Here is a 15,024-nt window from a genome sequence, read left to right as displayed (position 1 = left end):
TGGGGGGGGGGGGGGTCTGCTTTGCCTTTTCTTATACTAATCTTACAATACAGGCAACAGCTGTGAAAGAATCACAATGGGAATCTAAAGCGAAGGGAGACGCACTCGCATGGGAAAAAAAACCTTTATATTTAAAATGAAATCATTTCAGTCACAGGAATTCAAGTAGTTTGTTATACAGGTGTTTATATGGTCTATATCTGAGTGCATACATCTCTCTCATATACACACACGCACGCACAGACACACACACGCACGCAAGTCATTTAAATTAAAAATAAGCCTTGTGTTGTATCTACCTTGAGTCACATGGTTCTTCCTACACAGCTAAAACACATACGTGAGCACTGCGTGGGCGGGGCCACGCGTCCGACCCCCCCCTGAGCTCTGCTGAATTCATGCCATAGACCGGCTTTGGGGGTGGAGGGTCGGCGAGTACGGGTCACAGCGCGAGGACCGAGCTACTGGGAGCTGGGCAAGGAGCTGGATGCAGGGGGGGGTCATGCGGGGGTCAGGCTAGGCTGGGGGGGGGGGGGGGCATTCAGCAGCACTACAGGGGGCAGAGAGGGCACAGACACCAATGGACGTGAAGGCAACTCCAAGCTCTCCTGGATTATACATGACTACTGTACAGCTAAGGTCAAATGAAGACCACTTCTACCCCTAGAATCTTAATCCGTCTGTCCTGTTCATTAACTTTCGGGTCACCATATTCACACACTAACACACAAACTCACACAAACACAAGCCTGTATCTGCTGGGGAAGTAACTATATATACACATACAGTACATACATACGTTTTCTCTCCCTCCGCACCCCCACAACATTTAAGTAAGACGTTTTACTGAAGACGGGCAGAAAAGGAGGAACGCTGAAACAGCACAAACATTGAAATGGGTCTCTTGTTTGAACCTGAATCACATCTTCATCGGATCGGGAAGCAGAGTCTAACAGTGTAAGCCAGCGGCGGGGAAACCAGAGTATACATGCGGATGACGGGGGACTGGACAAGCTCTGCCAGCTTTCCTGCTGGTCAGAGTTTCTACTTTCAGTCTGTCATCTAGGACATCTGCTGGAAGCTCGCGTACCGTTTACCGCCGCAGCGTGATATGAGGCAGATGGGCCTGCAGGGGGAGCTCTCGCATAGCTGAGGGGTAAGCGGTCACATGATATACCCGCACTCAGATCACTGACTGCATGCAGCAGCAATAGCGCCCTTCAGTTCCTGTTGGGGGGCAGGGGGGGGCGAACTCCACCCCGTACAGCATCCAGGCACGAGAACGTCGTCTATTTAGGCAGGACACAAGTTCCTCCTCTGTGCCGGCCTTTCAATCTGCACCGCATATACCTGTGCATATAGTTTGCATAATGCAGAGTACGTGTGTACATGCACACGTATAACATGCATGTATACACAGCTGCATCATGGAAAGTATAACAAGGGGATGGAGAAAGGACCCCAAAATTTAAAAAAGCACACCACACAACCCATAAAAGCTTTAAAATGCACCAAATTCGCTCCTAGGATCATGACACTCTCTCGGGCCTTTAAAAACTGTACATATGGTCAACCCCCCAGACCCAAAAACAAAAACAAAGGCATGGGTTACAGGAGCAGAGGAGGCCCAGAGCTCACACAACAGGGACGAGAGGAGAAACCAGGGAAGATTGTCAATGGAAGAAAAAAAATGTAGGCTGTTCACATTTAGACTAAAAAAAAAAAAACAATGCAGAGAGTTCCGGAGGAGATCAGCCCACATGTCAGAAAGCTGTCTGCACACTTCTCACGCTTCTGATCTGCAGTTTTCTTCCTTTCGTTCATGGTCCTGCCCTCAAAATGTGGGTGTGATCAAGCAGTCCATGGGGGGGCGGGGGGGGGGGGCTGGGCCCCAGTCTGAGGGTTCAAGTAGAATTGGAAGCAGAGTCGGAGGCGGAGGCCAGGGTAGATGTTTGGGAGTGATCTCCGCCATTGGCATCTGGGGAGAGGGGGAGCAGGAGAGAGAGAGGATTCGGTATTAACATCTGGGGGAGACTTTCACAGGCTGCTGCAAGCAGGGAACTGCACTGGAAACCCAAAGTCTGTGGGGGGTGCTTCTGTTGTACCTTAGAGTGCCAACTGTACACACGGTGTGAATCTGAGGTAGAATCACAGACCTACAGCATGAAATTGCAAGATAAGGGCATGAAGGGGAGGTCGGCTGACCTGGACCAGAGGCGCTGGTAGCAGTGGAAGCTGCAGCCTGGTTGCGGATATGGGCTGGGATGAGGATGGAGGCCAGGGCAGGGTCACTGGACAGCTCTGGGGGGGGGGGGGGTGGAGTTGGGGGGGGGGACAAGCACCATTTAAACAATAACGGCACTGCTGATAACAATGGCCTGAAGTATGATCGAGCAACTCGGGTAAGTTCAGGTTTAGCTGGTCATCAATCGCAAACTAGCCTTACTGTGAATGGGCAAGGAAGGGGGGGGGTTCACAATGGCTCACAGATAACTTTTTTTATGGTGGGGGGCAAAGTTACAATTAGCCAATGACATGTTTTGCGTCAGTGAGGGACATAAGCGGAAGAAGCCAATCAGCTTTCAGCTGGGGCCCAGTGCCCCCGTGGCCCCCGCCCCCTACGTAAAGCCCTGCCCTGCCTGAACATACCTTGAGTGGTGAAGTTGAAAAGGGGGGGCTTCTCGCGGCCGTTGGGCAGCTTCACGCTGGGGTCGCGCAGCTCATCGAAGAAGGAGTGCGCGCAGGCCTCGAGCGGGGACAGCCGGGCGGTGGGCGTGTACTCCAGCAGGCGTGAGCACAGTGCGATGGCCTCGGGGGGCGTGCGCGGCCGGAACACCTGAGGGGCACGTGGGGGGGTCACATACTGGGCCAGACCCGGACACCAGCAGGACAAGGCAAGCAACAGGATAGGTGCTATGGCGGAGTTCAACCCCACACTGCAAGCATTATACACTAATACATAGTATTATAATAGTACAGTTCATATTAGTATATCAACTCTGTGAGCAGAGCAGCCTGCCCACGGTTTAGCCTAGGAGTCCCTCTGTATGGAAAACTAAGACTCCTAGGAGACCCATGACCCAATGTCACACGTGACACATGGCAACCAGAGGTGCCTCCCCAAATGAAAGTAGAGAAACTGTTCCTTTACCTTTTCACTCACCTTAGTCCACGGGTGCGCCTTAATCTGCGGGAACTTGAACTCCGTGTAGTTGGGGTTCATCTCTCGGATCTGTTCCCTCGTGGGAGTACCTAGAACCTGGGAAAATGTGGGGGGTGGGGGAGGGAATACAACCTAAAACTACCTTTCACAGGACACACACATACACACACACACCATGGTCTGGTCACATGACCCACCTGCTGTGGGTGGGGCCGAAGACCCATAACACACACAACCATTTCCCTTGGTCTCAAAAACTAAACGGGGGAATGCTGACAAACAGAAGGGAAAAATCTACTGATCGTTACACTAAGCTTAACACACCAGTGGTCTGGTTTGATCTTAGGCAGCAACAGATTAGGATTTACAGATTCTGTATTACATAAAACATCATTAAAGAGAGTATCACAACACATCCATGTAAGGCGCCTTGGGACGACTCTGTGAAAGGCGCTATATACAAATAAACTGAATTGAACTGAACTGGATTAACTGACTGCATTACCTGGCGAGTGAATTTTTTCACTTTGGCTCAGCTAGTACAGTGAAAAGTTAAAATGGTGTTAATCACCATGATCATGATCTAAAGTCACCTGACATGGCCTTGTATACTAGGTGCTTCCCAACCCGGCTCTTGGAGACCCCCAGACAGCCCAAGACTGTCTGGCAGGGAGGTGGGAGGGAGCAGGAACATGGATTTTCTGGGGGTTCCTGAGGACCAGTTTTGGAAACGCTGCTGCATATGACCACTTACCTTGATGATCTCCACCAGCTGATCCACTCCGCTGTCCCCGGGAAAGATCGGTTGCCCTAGCAACAGCTCAGCAAGTACGCAGCCAGCTGACCACACGTCTGCAGCAGGAGGGCAATCAAACTCAGGCTTTACTTGTCACACGGCTATTTTAACAACGCGGAGAGCTGGAGTGGGCGGAGGCTCTCACCTATGCTGGAGGTGTAATCCGTAGCACCGAAGATGAGCTCAGGGGCGCGGTAATACCGAGAGCAGATGTAGGACACGTTGGGCTCCCCGCGGACCAGCTGCTTCGCACTGCGAGCGGGAAGACCGTCGTCATCGTCACGCTCATCGCCAGCACCCACAAGCAAAGACCTCAAGCACCTTTAGAGTCCCAAATGCTACAGCAGTACAGGATGTGAATACATTGCTAATGTAACAAAGAACATACATAAGCTACTTGATAAATCACATGGAAGAGAAATCAAGAGTGCCGTACTGAGCTCCTACGTCAGCCACAAGGCCTCCCAACGTACCTTCCGAAGTCACAGAGCTTGAGCACGGCCGTGTCGGGGTCCAGCAGAAGGTTCTGGGGCTTGATGTCCCGGTGGCAGATCCCAAAGGAGTGAATGTAAGCCAGGCTCCGGAACAGCTGGTACACGTAGAGCTAACGGGTGATATATGGACCTCACGTTACCATGTGGGGGCACTCAGGGCAACGAGACACCAGCCTGGAGATAGGAGAAGCCCAGCTGGACACCGAGCCATAGCTAAATCGTCCAGTCATTGTAAACCCGGCCCCCACCATAGTCAACAAATGTAATTGTTGGGGGACTCTAGTCACTAATTTTTTTTGCTGATTATAATTTTGCCCTCATAGAAAAATGGTTAGTGACCCCTAGTGTACAGCATTAGACAACACTCTGGGACACCCACGGGGTCCATATATCACATCACATGACGGGGCAGGTCGGCGGCAATCCCACAATCCACCAAGCCCAGCTGTTCAGAAGGAATCGGAATAGACGAGATCTTGAAAATGGGTTGTTCAAAAGAAAGGAAAAACAAAGGATTTTTTAAAATCAAATTAGATCGCAATTCGGTCTTAGTCTGGATCAAACTTTGATTATGTGTCGTTCAAAATATTTTAGTGCGATTGGGAAACCTTAGATCAAAAACAAAAAATAAATAAATAATAAATAAACCAAACATCAGGGTTACCCTGATCTGAATGTTTAAAAAAAAAAAATGGAAGGGAATATGTTATATTGTCCGTTTCCAAATAACTCTTCAAGTGACCCCACATTGGTTATTCTATCTTATTCTTTACATAGCTAGTAGCTAGTAGCCATCATTGTGATATATCATCCCACTGGTAAGAACACTGGTAATCCAGATTTGGTAATCATGAAAAGTCTGTATCTGGATCAAGGTGATCCAATCCAATGCTGCTTTGAAAAACTGCTCTAAGAGTAAGATGGATTACCTGATCCTGGCCAGCCAAATATGGGATTTCCAAACCGGGATTATTCAGATCCAGATGAAACTTTTTAAACAACTGAGCCCAGAAGATCAGATCCTGTTCGGCTTCAGAAAGCCACCAGTCATTTGCCATCAGGAAAGACAGAAACAAACCTTCACGAAGATGATGGGCAGCGTTTGCTTGGCTCGGCTGTAGTGTCTGGCTACTCGGTACACAGTCTCAGGAACGTAGTCCAGTACCAGGTTAAGGTAGACCTCATCCTTCTGCCAGAGAAAATGGTAGGTTCCAAAACGGGGTCAGTAATTCTGGGACTGAATGTATCAACAAAACGATATATAGCAAGGCATACGCAGTCTTAGGAAGTCAAAGAAAATGTTTAAAGCTATTTATCAGAGTAGTAAGTGTATGTTTGCTGAGAAAAAAACAACTATTTAACAAAACAGACAAATTAACAGGAACACAAATTAACAAGAATATCTTATGCTCTCCAAAACGTTTACGATATCGTGTTGGTTGGCTAGATGAACACCCCTTCAGATCCCAAACCTCTCCTCAGGGGCACCCCAGCCATTCCATGTATTTATTAAATTTCAACACCTGCTCATTAATTAACTTAAGTAACCCGATGAGATACAAAGTAGCTAAACATGTTTAACTAGTGGTTGAGTCAAAAAATGCATAGGTGTATTGGATGGTTACTGCAGATATTAGGGTGTCTTTAGGAAAGGGTTTGAATGGCTAAGCTGACACTTTGTCAAATATAAAATCATAATACCAACATGATGATTTCAACACCATTTTCTGTGACTCTAAGACTTTCACACAGTATTGTACCTCCAGAACCTTCCACAGCATACAAACACGGGCACACAAACACCAAGACGGAAAAGGAATACATTGCATGGTCTACAGAAAGATCACGCCCACTTTCCCACAGGGTGCAGGATAGCACTCATACACCAGGGGGCACTGCAGGGCTGACAATCCACCTTGTAGGAAACAGCCCTGGCCGTGATGGAGACTAACAAGCTGTAGCTAACAAGTTATGATTGGCATTGCTGTAGATCTTAATGGCCGGACCGCTCACCTTATCTCCACTGGAGTAGAAGAAGTAGCGAAGTCGCACTATATTGCAGTGGTCCAGTTTCCGCATGATCTGAAGCTCACGGTTCTGCAACAAGATGACAACTGGCTCAGTCCTAGGTCGCAGCGGCGCACTCATTTCCCAGGTGAACACTGACAGGTACCAGTAGGGGGAGCCCAAGAGTCACAGCAGCAGTATGGCAGTCAGAGTTCTGCTTTGGCTTTTTGTCTGACAACCTTGGTTGAAAACCACAATCCCGCAATGAACAAAAAGTGACACCAACCTCAAAACACAGAGATGCAGTTCTCACGGCCAGGCCTTAACCTCCACTCACCGTGAGAGTCACATTCTATCAGCGCAACCATTACCACTATCTTAATTACTCAAGGAGTTACTCTGAAATGCACAGAGATGAGACCCGTGTTCCACAGAGCCGCAGATGCCCATGTTTAGCTAAAAATCCCCCTTAACAGGGACCAATGATGCTCGGCAGCATGACCAAAAATATGCATCACAGAATTATTTTTTTAAGTTTCTGGTGTTTACGAAGTTTACAAATGTTTTTTTTTTTTTTTTAAAAAGATTTAATTATTAATTATAAAAAAAGTTTACATTTAGCCTGATATTATAAATGTTTCAATGTGGTTTGACAGATGTATATTTAGTTGAACAGTGACATGTTTTTATTACTGCATATAAAATACATTTAAGAATGTTTTTTATATAAAACATTCAGCTTAATAGTATAACCAAAATGTTTTAGCTGACATGTTTTATTAGATTAATAATGTATATAGCGACATTTTAAAACCAATGTGTAAACATATTTTATTGATTTTTAATGATTATTTAACTTGGTAGCAACATGTTTGCTTAACCAGCATGATTTTAATAATTATTACCTTTATAAATCAATAACATTAGGGATTTTGCTTTATTGACATGTATTCAATTGCATACCTAATTATATTATACGTAGCCCAAATTTTCAGGCACAAACTGAAGCAGTAGCTATAAAGTGAAGTTTTAATACACTCTGCACAGCAATACAAAGTGTTTATAGCGGCAAATAATATTGTATAATGTGTTGCTTGCTGAAGCATTACAGTTTATCTTTCAGCTATACTACAGCATGGAAGTATATGAAAAATTCATACTGTACAGGAAAATAAAAGTGGTATACTGAATGACAAGGTATACCATATGACAAGGTATACCATATGACAAGGTATACCGCCCAGCACTAGGGACCAGCTTACTGCAGTTTTGCGACACTTCGCCTGCAGATTATCCGCCTGCTCAGTTTTGCAAGCACCATAAAGCCCTGACCCAAACTGGGACCCGCAGCCATTCGAGTGTGTCAACCCACTAAACACCATCCACCCCACCTCTGAAAGAATAGGGGGTTGAGTGTAGGTTAGGTCACTGTGTCTGTGACAGGAGGGTCGCCTGGTCAAACCCTAGGGTCGGCAGAGTGATGTCACTGTTGGGTCCTTGTGCAAGGTCCTTAATCTCCCCCCAGCTGCTCCAGGGACTGGCTAACCCCACTTTCTCCACTGTATGCTGCTTTGGATAAAAACCTCTGCTAAACAAACATGATGTAATCGCGCTCTTCATGCTGGTAGCTGAGCTTGCTGTTCTCAAGGCGCCCCTCACCTTGAAGCGCTTGTCCTGCAGCACCTTCTTGATGGCCACCAGCTCACCGGTGTCGCACAGCTTGGCCTGGTACACCACGCCGAAGGAGCCGTTACCGATCACCTTGGTGTCCGTGTAGCTCACCTCCTGGGGCCGATCGGGACCTTGGCCCTGTGTAGCCACCACCGTGGTCACTTTGCTGCCATCTTTGTCTCCTAGGACACAAGGGAGAGGCGCAAGCACAGGTTAGTCGCCAGAAAGGCAGGTAAACTACGTATGGAATCAGAAGCAATTCTAGCACACTGGGTCCGCCCAACAGAAACAGCCATCTGAGAAGCACCGTTACACAATGACTTCAGACGCGCGATCGTAGGCGCCATCAATAACCCGCAGAGTTCTGTCAAGACCGGTCAAACCACTGCGCGTACGCACATCATCCAGCCTTTCCAGCCGAACGTCACTAGCGGCAAAACAAAGCACTACTTTCAAAGGGCGATTTTACGAGCTGCTCAGAGTGGGACAATGAAGCTGCAGATGTATCGCGACACATGCACCCCTGCGAGGTGGAACTCAGCCTGGCAGCACAAGAAGTCTACTCTGGGTGGCAGGTGAGTTCCGTTTCCCTAACCCAGATCCCTCCTAAGCCAACGTGACTGTGGGGTCCGAACCATCCATGGTCCACCTCCCATCACAGCTGCTGCACTAAAGTGGCAAAGGAGAGGATTTCTGAAAGGCCCCCTAGTGGCAGGAGGGCATAACAACAGGCCCCAGGCAAAGCACACTGGAAGCCTTTGTTCATCCATCTTTGAGACCCATCTTTCACAGTGACCGGTTCAGCTCGTCTGAGGAATGCACCACCTCAGGCGACTGAAGGAGCACATCTCGAGGTCAGGTGAGCAGCAGATTACCTGCCGCAAACTCATAACTGGGAGTAGAAGGGACAGCTGGAATGGGGCCAGACTGAAGCAAGGGTTGCACACCCAGATCAGCACACAATACTCTCCACCTACACACGGCACTTGGCCGATATCAGGTGTTTAACCAATACACCTGTGACTAAATCAAAGATTCCATTTAAGATGTGCCTAAAGAAACAGACCTCCACCCATGTTGGTACAGAGGAGAGACCACCCTCCGAGCACACATGTACACGTGCACAGACGCACGCATTAAGCTGCCATTGTACTCAGTCATACAGACATTTCATTCTGACTGCAGTAACTCAGCTCGAAGTCCTGCCTGACCAATTCTTACGCGGCTTCTCCTTCACAGAGCCTGGAATAAATAAGAAAGGAAACCCACAGGTGTTTATGCAAGTCGCGCTGCCAAAAAGGAACCATGCGCTTCAGAGTGCATCGGGATGAAGTGATGATGTCGTTATGGACTCACAGAAGGACGAACCAAGTGAACGCCAGTGCCTCAAACTTCAGAGGAAGGGTTAGGGCGGGGCGATACGACCTCAGATCAATATCACAGTTAACTGAACATTTTACCTTGATTACGATTAATGAGCCATTATTTTGTTTTGCCCTGATATTTCACTGACAAAGGGTGTACTGTAAACATACTCAGCTATTAAAGCAGAGATATTTTTTCCTAATGAAGAAGGACTCTATAGCTTTATAATTTTAAAATAAATGAAGGAAACACACAGATAAACCATTTATGGTTGTATATTGAATATTTCGAACAACTGAAAATCAAACCACAAGTCGCTTGAAATGAAAACGTCTTATGAAAAAGGTCACATTTTAGTTTTAATGTAAAAATCAAATTTCTTTAAAAAAAAAAAAAAAGTATAAAACAATATGCATTTCTTGCAAACAAAAACCATTTATAGTGATCACGTCTGTCTGGGCGAAACTGATCACTATAAGCAGATGATCATAACGGATTTCTTCCCCTTTTTCTTTATGTCCCAGGCAGATTACCATCTAATTGACATTTGCATATTTATTACATCAACATAAGGTCATAAAACAGCTATTTACAGAATTTTACTGACTTACAAAATACAGTACAGCGGTTTCAAATGCTTTTCAAATTACAGTACTGTACAAATTAAATTACTGAACTGTGTATAAATTAAATGCACTAATACAGTACAGTACTTCTGCAGTTTTGCTACTGCATCTTGCTGGCTTGCTTTTGGCAGTTTATCATAAACTATGATGAGTCTATGTTGTAATTGAGATATGATTACTTTTTAGTGCTGAAACTGATTGGTGGCATTTCCTTTGGTAGCTGAAACACTTTTTCCAGTGTTTACATTTGACCTCTTTGTTCGTTATCTCAAAGCCGCAATGTGTCTAAACGACGGACACGGCATTTTCCTTTAGTAAATGCTGCTCCAGTTGCTCAGTCAGCTCTGTGTTTGAGTCCTCCTCCACACTGCTGCCATTCTGCAGACTGGAAGGGGAGGAGTCATGTGACAACGCACACAGTAGTATGTTTTTAAGGGGACAGTACATGAACACACACTGGGGAAAGTATTAACAGAAAAAAATAAATTAATTTTAAAAAATGAAGTAACCTACATGGGCAAGGTTGTCGATTAGAGGTTCTGAATGTTGGTTTTCATTCATTTTCGATTAATTGGCCAGCCCTAGGAAGGTTCCCAGTAACCTCAGGCTCTTATACCATAGTCCGAAAAGAAAATATGAATGTAGCAGCTGACAGAAGATCACTGTTAGGACTCAGACCATTAACAGCACCGTGCTAATCAAACCGCAGCCCCACAAACATTACTTATGTTGATCTGGATGAAAAGGAAAATGTAAAATTCAGGTCACCATTATTCCTAGGTCAGTATTTCCCAATCCAGCTCTCAGGGACCTAAAGCTGGTCCATGTTTTTGCTCATCTTGAGCTCCCCGCCAAACAGTCCACATTTTTGCTCCCGGGAGTCGATGTTGACATGAAAATGTGAATGCAGCTATCATTCTGAGAAGAGCCTCACACTATCACACAGTCACGTGGCTAAAGAACCGCAGGTTTCCGACTCCTGGTCTACATCCTATTTACTGGTGACATCAGTGGTGTTAAGCTGTGAAGTGAAGTACCAAAGTATGAACCCACAAGCTGAACAAACCAAAGCTGCGATTCCCCCACCACATCCCAATAAGCAGCCAAATATGATTCAGCACAAGCCAACAGCCCTCAGGGATGAACCCAGAATCACACCACAAGCACAACACAGTCCCTGTCCATGCTGAGGTTTGGACAGGCGACGGTCAGCCAGTGTGACTACACCTGCCACACGCGCGAGGGCTAAACTGCTCGCCTCAAACGGACATTGTCAAAATGGAGGCGTGTCTATTCAACTGACTAAAGATTTGTGCTAATGGGGTGACTCAACAGTCTGGAAGTTGTACTAGACTCTACACTGCCTCACCAAAAAAAAAAAAGTTGCATACTAATATTTCATCGGACCGCCTTTAGCTTTGATTATGGTGCACATTCCTCATGGCATTGTTTCCATGTGCTTATGCAACATCTCAACATTTTTTTCCATCCCAAACACTTCCAATAGAGATAAGGTCAAAACTCTACAGTGGCCAATTCATGTGTGAAAATGATTCCTCATGTTCCCTGGACCACACTTTCACAATTCGAGCCCAATGAATCTGGATATCCTTGTCCTCAAATAAGCCCATGCCATAAGGAAAGGAAAAAATCCGTTGATGGTATAATCTGGCCAATCAGGAGATTCAGGTACTCAGCTGACTTCACTTTATTGCTATATAACATTGCTGAGCTATAATAATGATCCATTCATTAGCTAATGACTGAATATAAACGGTGATTTAAATTCAAACTAAACTTTTTGGCCAGGCAGTGTATGATATTAGCAAAAAATAAAATATTTGAACATTTTACGAAAAATATTCTGATATTTATAAAACAAGAAGAGGAGTTGCCATTTATACAAATCACTTGCTTTCGCTCAATATGATCTCTATAGGATCCAAAATATTTCTTTGCAACAGAAAATTTATGTCTTGGCGACCAGTTCTTTGTTGTTCTTAAAATATATAAAATAATTCACAAACTTGTTTTTATTGACATGAAAATTGATTTACAGAAACGTATTGATGGTCTCAACCCAATATACTACTGCGATTTCTGCAATGTAACAACTGCATGTGCATAACAAGCAATGCTGATATCAACATCTACATGGTCTACTAGATACACCTCCATCATGGGCGAATCAGGATCTACCATAGAGAGTTCCCATTCGAACAGAGACCACTGCCAGCCAAGTGGACCTTACATATAATGCAGGCATTCATTTTATGACAATTCGCCACAGTATAATACAGCTGTAATGAAAAGTGACACGACTGACCTTCTTAAAATGACTTATTTGTACGTATGTAATATCCATCCAAGACAGCCCAGACAGAAGGTGGTCTTACTTAGCACCTCCACAAAGAATGTAGGTTGTACCGAAGCTCACTGCTGAGAAAATGGACAACATCCATTTTAATGTCAAGTATCATATCTCCACTGCTCATTATAGTAACAATGTACAAAAGCCAAATACCACCATATTTGTTTTCGCACTGACTGACTGCTTCCCCAACATAAAGGTTCAACTTAATTTGAGAATTGCGATTCGACATACTAACCACCATACTGTTTCTCACTTGCTAAACAGGAAGCACAGTGGATGAAGGTCTGGGAAAGTATGGTTCAGAGCAAATGGCACTGCTTAGCATTGGGGGCGGGGACTGCAGGAGCAACCACTGTCATTGGTACTTGGTGTCACCTGATCTACTCTATTCCTGCCTCCCAAGACTAGCTGGGCATGAAGCCACAGCTTGAGCGTCTTCCTGTTTCTCGTGGTCACACAGACTGCCTCTTGATTTCCGCCGTTTCCTCCTCAGGTCAGCTGACCATTAAACCAGACAGGATACTGACATGAACCAGTCTGTATTACTTTGACCTCATGACCTCCTGAGAAAAATTCATCCTCTTACCATCTATATATGTCCCCACACAGACTTGGCACATAAAGATATATACATACACATTCAGTGGAAATACATCTACAATTAAGTCACATAAACCACACAAGCACATCTTATACGTCTGTGGCCGTTGGCTGACACAGCACGCCATAGAGCACCTTCACATTGCCTACAGCATTGAAAGAAATGATGTGGTCATGCTGTATTCTTCAGCATCTCATGGGGGTCAAGGCGCTGGAATGAAATTCCTGAAGAATCCCTGCAAATGCTCCAGCAAAATACCAGCTGTGCAAACGCAATGCAAAATAGCCCAGTAAATTCTTCACAAGGGTGACAGGACAAAGCTGACAGAGGAGGGCAGGGCAAGATGGGTGAATGACAGGCCGGGCCTCATGGCATCTTCATGCCCAGAAAAGGAAGACCAGAATCTCAACATAGCGAAAGGGGCTCGGAAGCCCGTCAAATCAAACAGTTACCACGAACAGAGTAGGACCTCTCAGCAGCATTGAACGAAGGGGCACGAAAAACCGTGCATTTCACATACTGTCTCAGACCGGAACACAAAGCTGAATATATTGACGTTTTCAATCTCACTGCACGTCCAGAGAGAACGATCAAAGATGAACACGGACTTTGAACACGACCGTATCTAAACACGATAAAGGCGCCTTCCTGTTCCAATGAACCAATTTAAGGCCTGCATGCAATGCTACAAGCCCGGCGTTTAATTTTACTCTACGTGGTCAGGCAGATCCATAACAGGCAATAACTTAAATTATATAAAATTTCCCAGAAGCCCCAGCGGAGTAGCTGCCTCTATAAATGCCATTAGAAGTGGCACCGTGTCTACAAACTGGAAGCAGGCAGACTTGACAGATTCTGGACAGGAGAATCAGACAGACGGGGAGCGGAACCGGAACCGCCCCGAACCCAAATCTCACTTACTGCTGACTTTCATGCTGCCGAAAGAGGACGGCTGCGGCACAGGCTTGCAGCTCTCCGCAAAGGAGGTGGTTCGAGGCCGGCCTGACATCTTCCTCTCCCCGGGGTAGCACTAGTTCTCTGCACGCCTCGTGTATCCGCAGTTGGTTTTGCTTCAATCGACGGTTCGCCGGTCCTTTCGGGTGGAGGGATTCACGGTCAGCGGGCTATTCTCCCAAAGGATCAGATCATCCTTCACACATCCGGCAGGGAGCGGCTCAAAGCGCACAGGCCTGGCAAGGACCACCCTCGACCCGCCGCTTCCCCTAAAATGGCCACTTAGTTGGTTTTTTTTCCCCTAATCCGGCTGTAAGATGACAGACCGGGCCGGAGGGAGGAAGCGCCTGTCCCTTAGACCGACGACGGGGGTTATGGAAAGCGCCCGGCCAGACGGACACTTCGACATCCGATGCCGACCATGGCGGATCGCTTCCGCGGCCACAACTCAAATCCCCGAGCGTTCCGTGCTCAGATGGAGCGCTATCCACGAAGCCCCGACGCCTCCAGCCAGGCCGCGCGCTTTCCCAATTCTCCTTTCCTTCTTTTGCGCTCCTGCCCCGTCAGTCGGCGCTCGCTCCCTTTGTCACGCCGAACCCAATACGTCATCTACGCTACTTGCGCAAAAATGTCGCACTGGCTGTTGCATGCGGGTACAAGGCTACAGCTACCCGCTGCTACGAGAATGGGTAACGCGAACGGGAACATGCAGCCGGGACGAGAGCAGCTCCATAGCCAATGGAACGCGCGTCCCTGGAAGGTGGGAGGAGCAACTGTAAGCCAATGGGGCGGTGGCTTTCCGCCGAAGAGTGCCGAAGTCTGCTTGCGGTGTCACGGAAAAGTCCGCGGGGGGATGAGAGCGGCTTGGCCATGGGCTTGGCGAGCAAATGCAAGGCAGACGTGACCCGGACACAGAGGACACTGGGAATGCAGCAGTTTCGCCAATGGGTTGTCTATACTGCTGCTGCGCCCT

General features: G+C 46.6%; 1 protein-coding gene across 2 annotated transcripts; it reads right to left on the bottom strand.

Annotated features, from left to right (window-relative positions):
* Positions 1-105: 105 nt before the first annotated feature.
* Positions 106-14,916, bottom strand: LOC111836509 (glycogen synthase kinase-3 beta-like). Of its 2 annotated transcripts, none has more exons than XM_023797887.2 (11): positions 14,019-14,916; positions 8,120-8,313; positions 6,467-6,550; positions 5,532-5,642; positions 4,433-4,563; positions 4,105-4,211; positions 3,918-4,015; positions 3,152-3,259; positions 2,650-2,836; positions 2,206-2,301; positions 106-1,978 (listed from the first exon to the last, which is right to left on the bottom strand). In XM_023797887.2, the coding sequence occupies exons 1-11, from the start codon at positions 14,104-14,106 to the stop codon at positions 1,905-1,907; spliced, it is 1,278 nt and encodes a 425-aa protein (XP_023653655.1). In that variant the 5' UTR covers positions 14,107-14,916; the 3' UTR covers positions 106-1,904. The 2 variants fall into 2 exon arrangements, with proteins under 2 accessions (XP_023653655.1, XP_023653739.1); XM_023797971.2 differs by having other exon boundaries at positions 3,164-3,259; positions 14,019-14,915.
* Between the last annotated feature and the right edge of the window lie 108 nt (positions 14,917-15,024).

Source organism: Paramormyrops kingsleyae, chromosome 1 (genome assembly GCF_048594095.1).
Source record: "Paramormyrops kingsleyae isolate MSU_618 chromosome 1, PKINGS_0.4, whole genome shotgun sequence".
Classification (NCBI taxonomy): Eukaryota; Metazoa; Chordata; class Actinopteri; order Osteoglossiformes; family Mormyridae; genus Paramormyrops; species Paramormyrops kingsleyae.
Note: the sequence above shows the minus strand (reverse complement) of the source record. Positions and strands in the feature narration are given on the sequence as shown.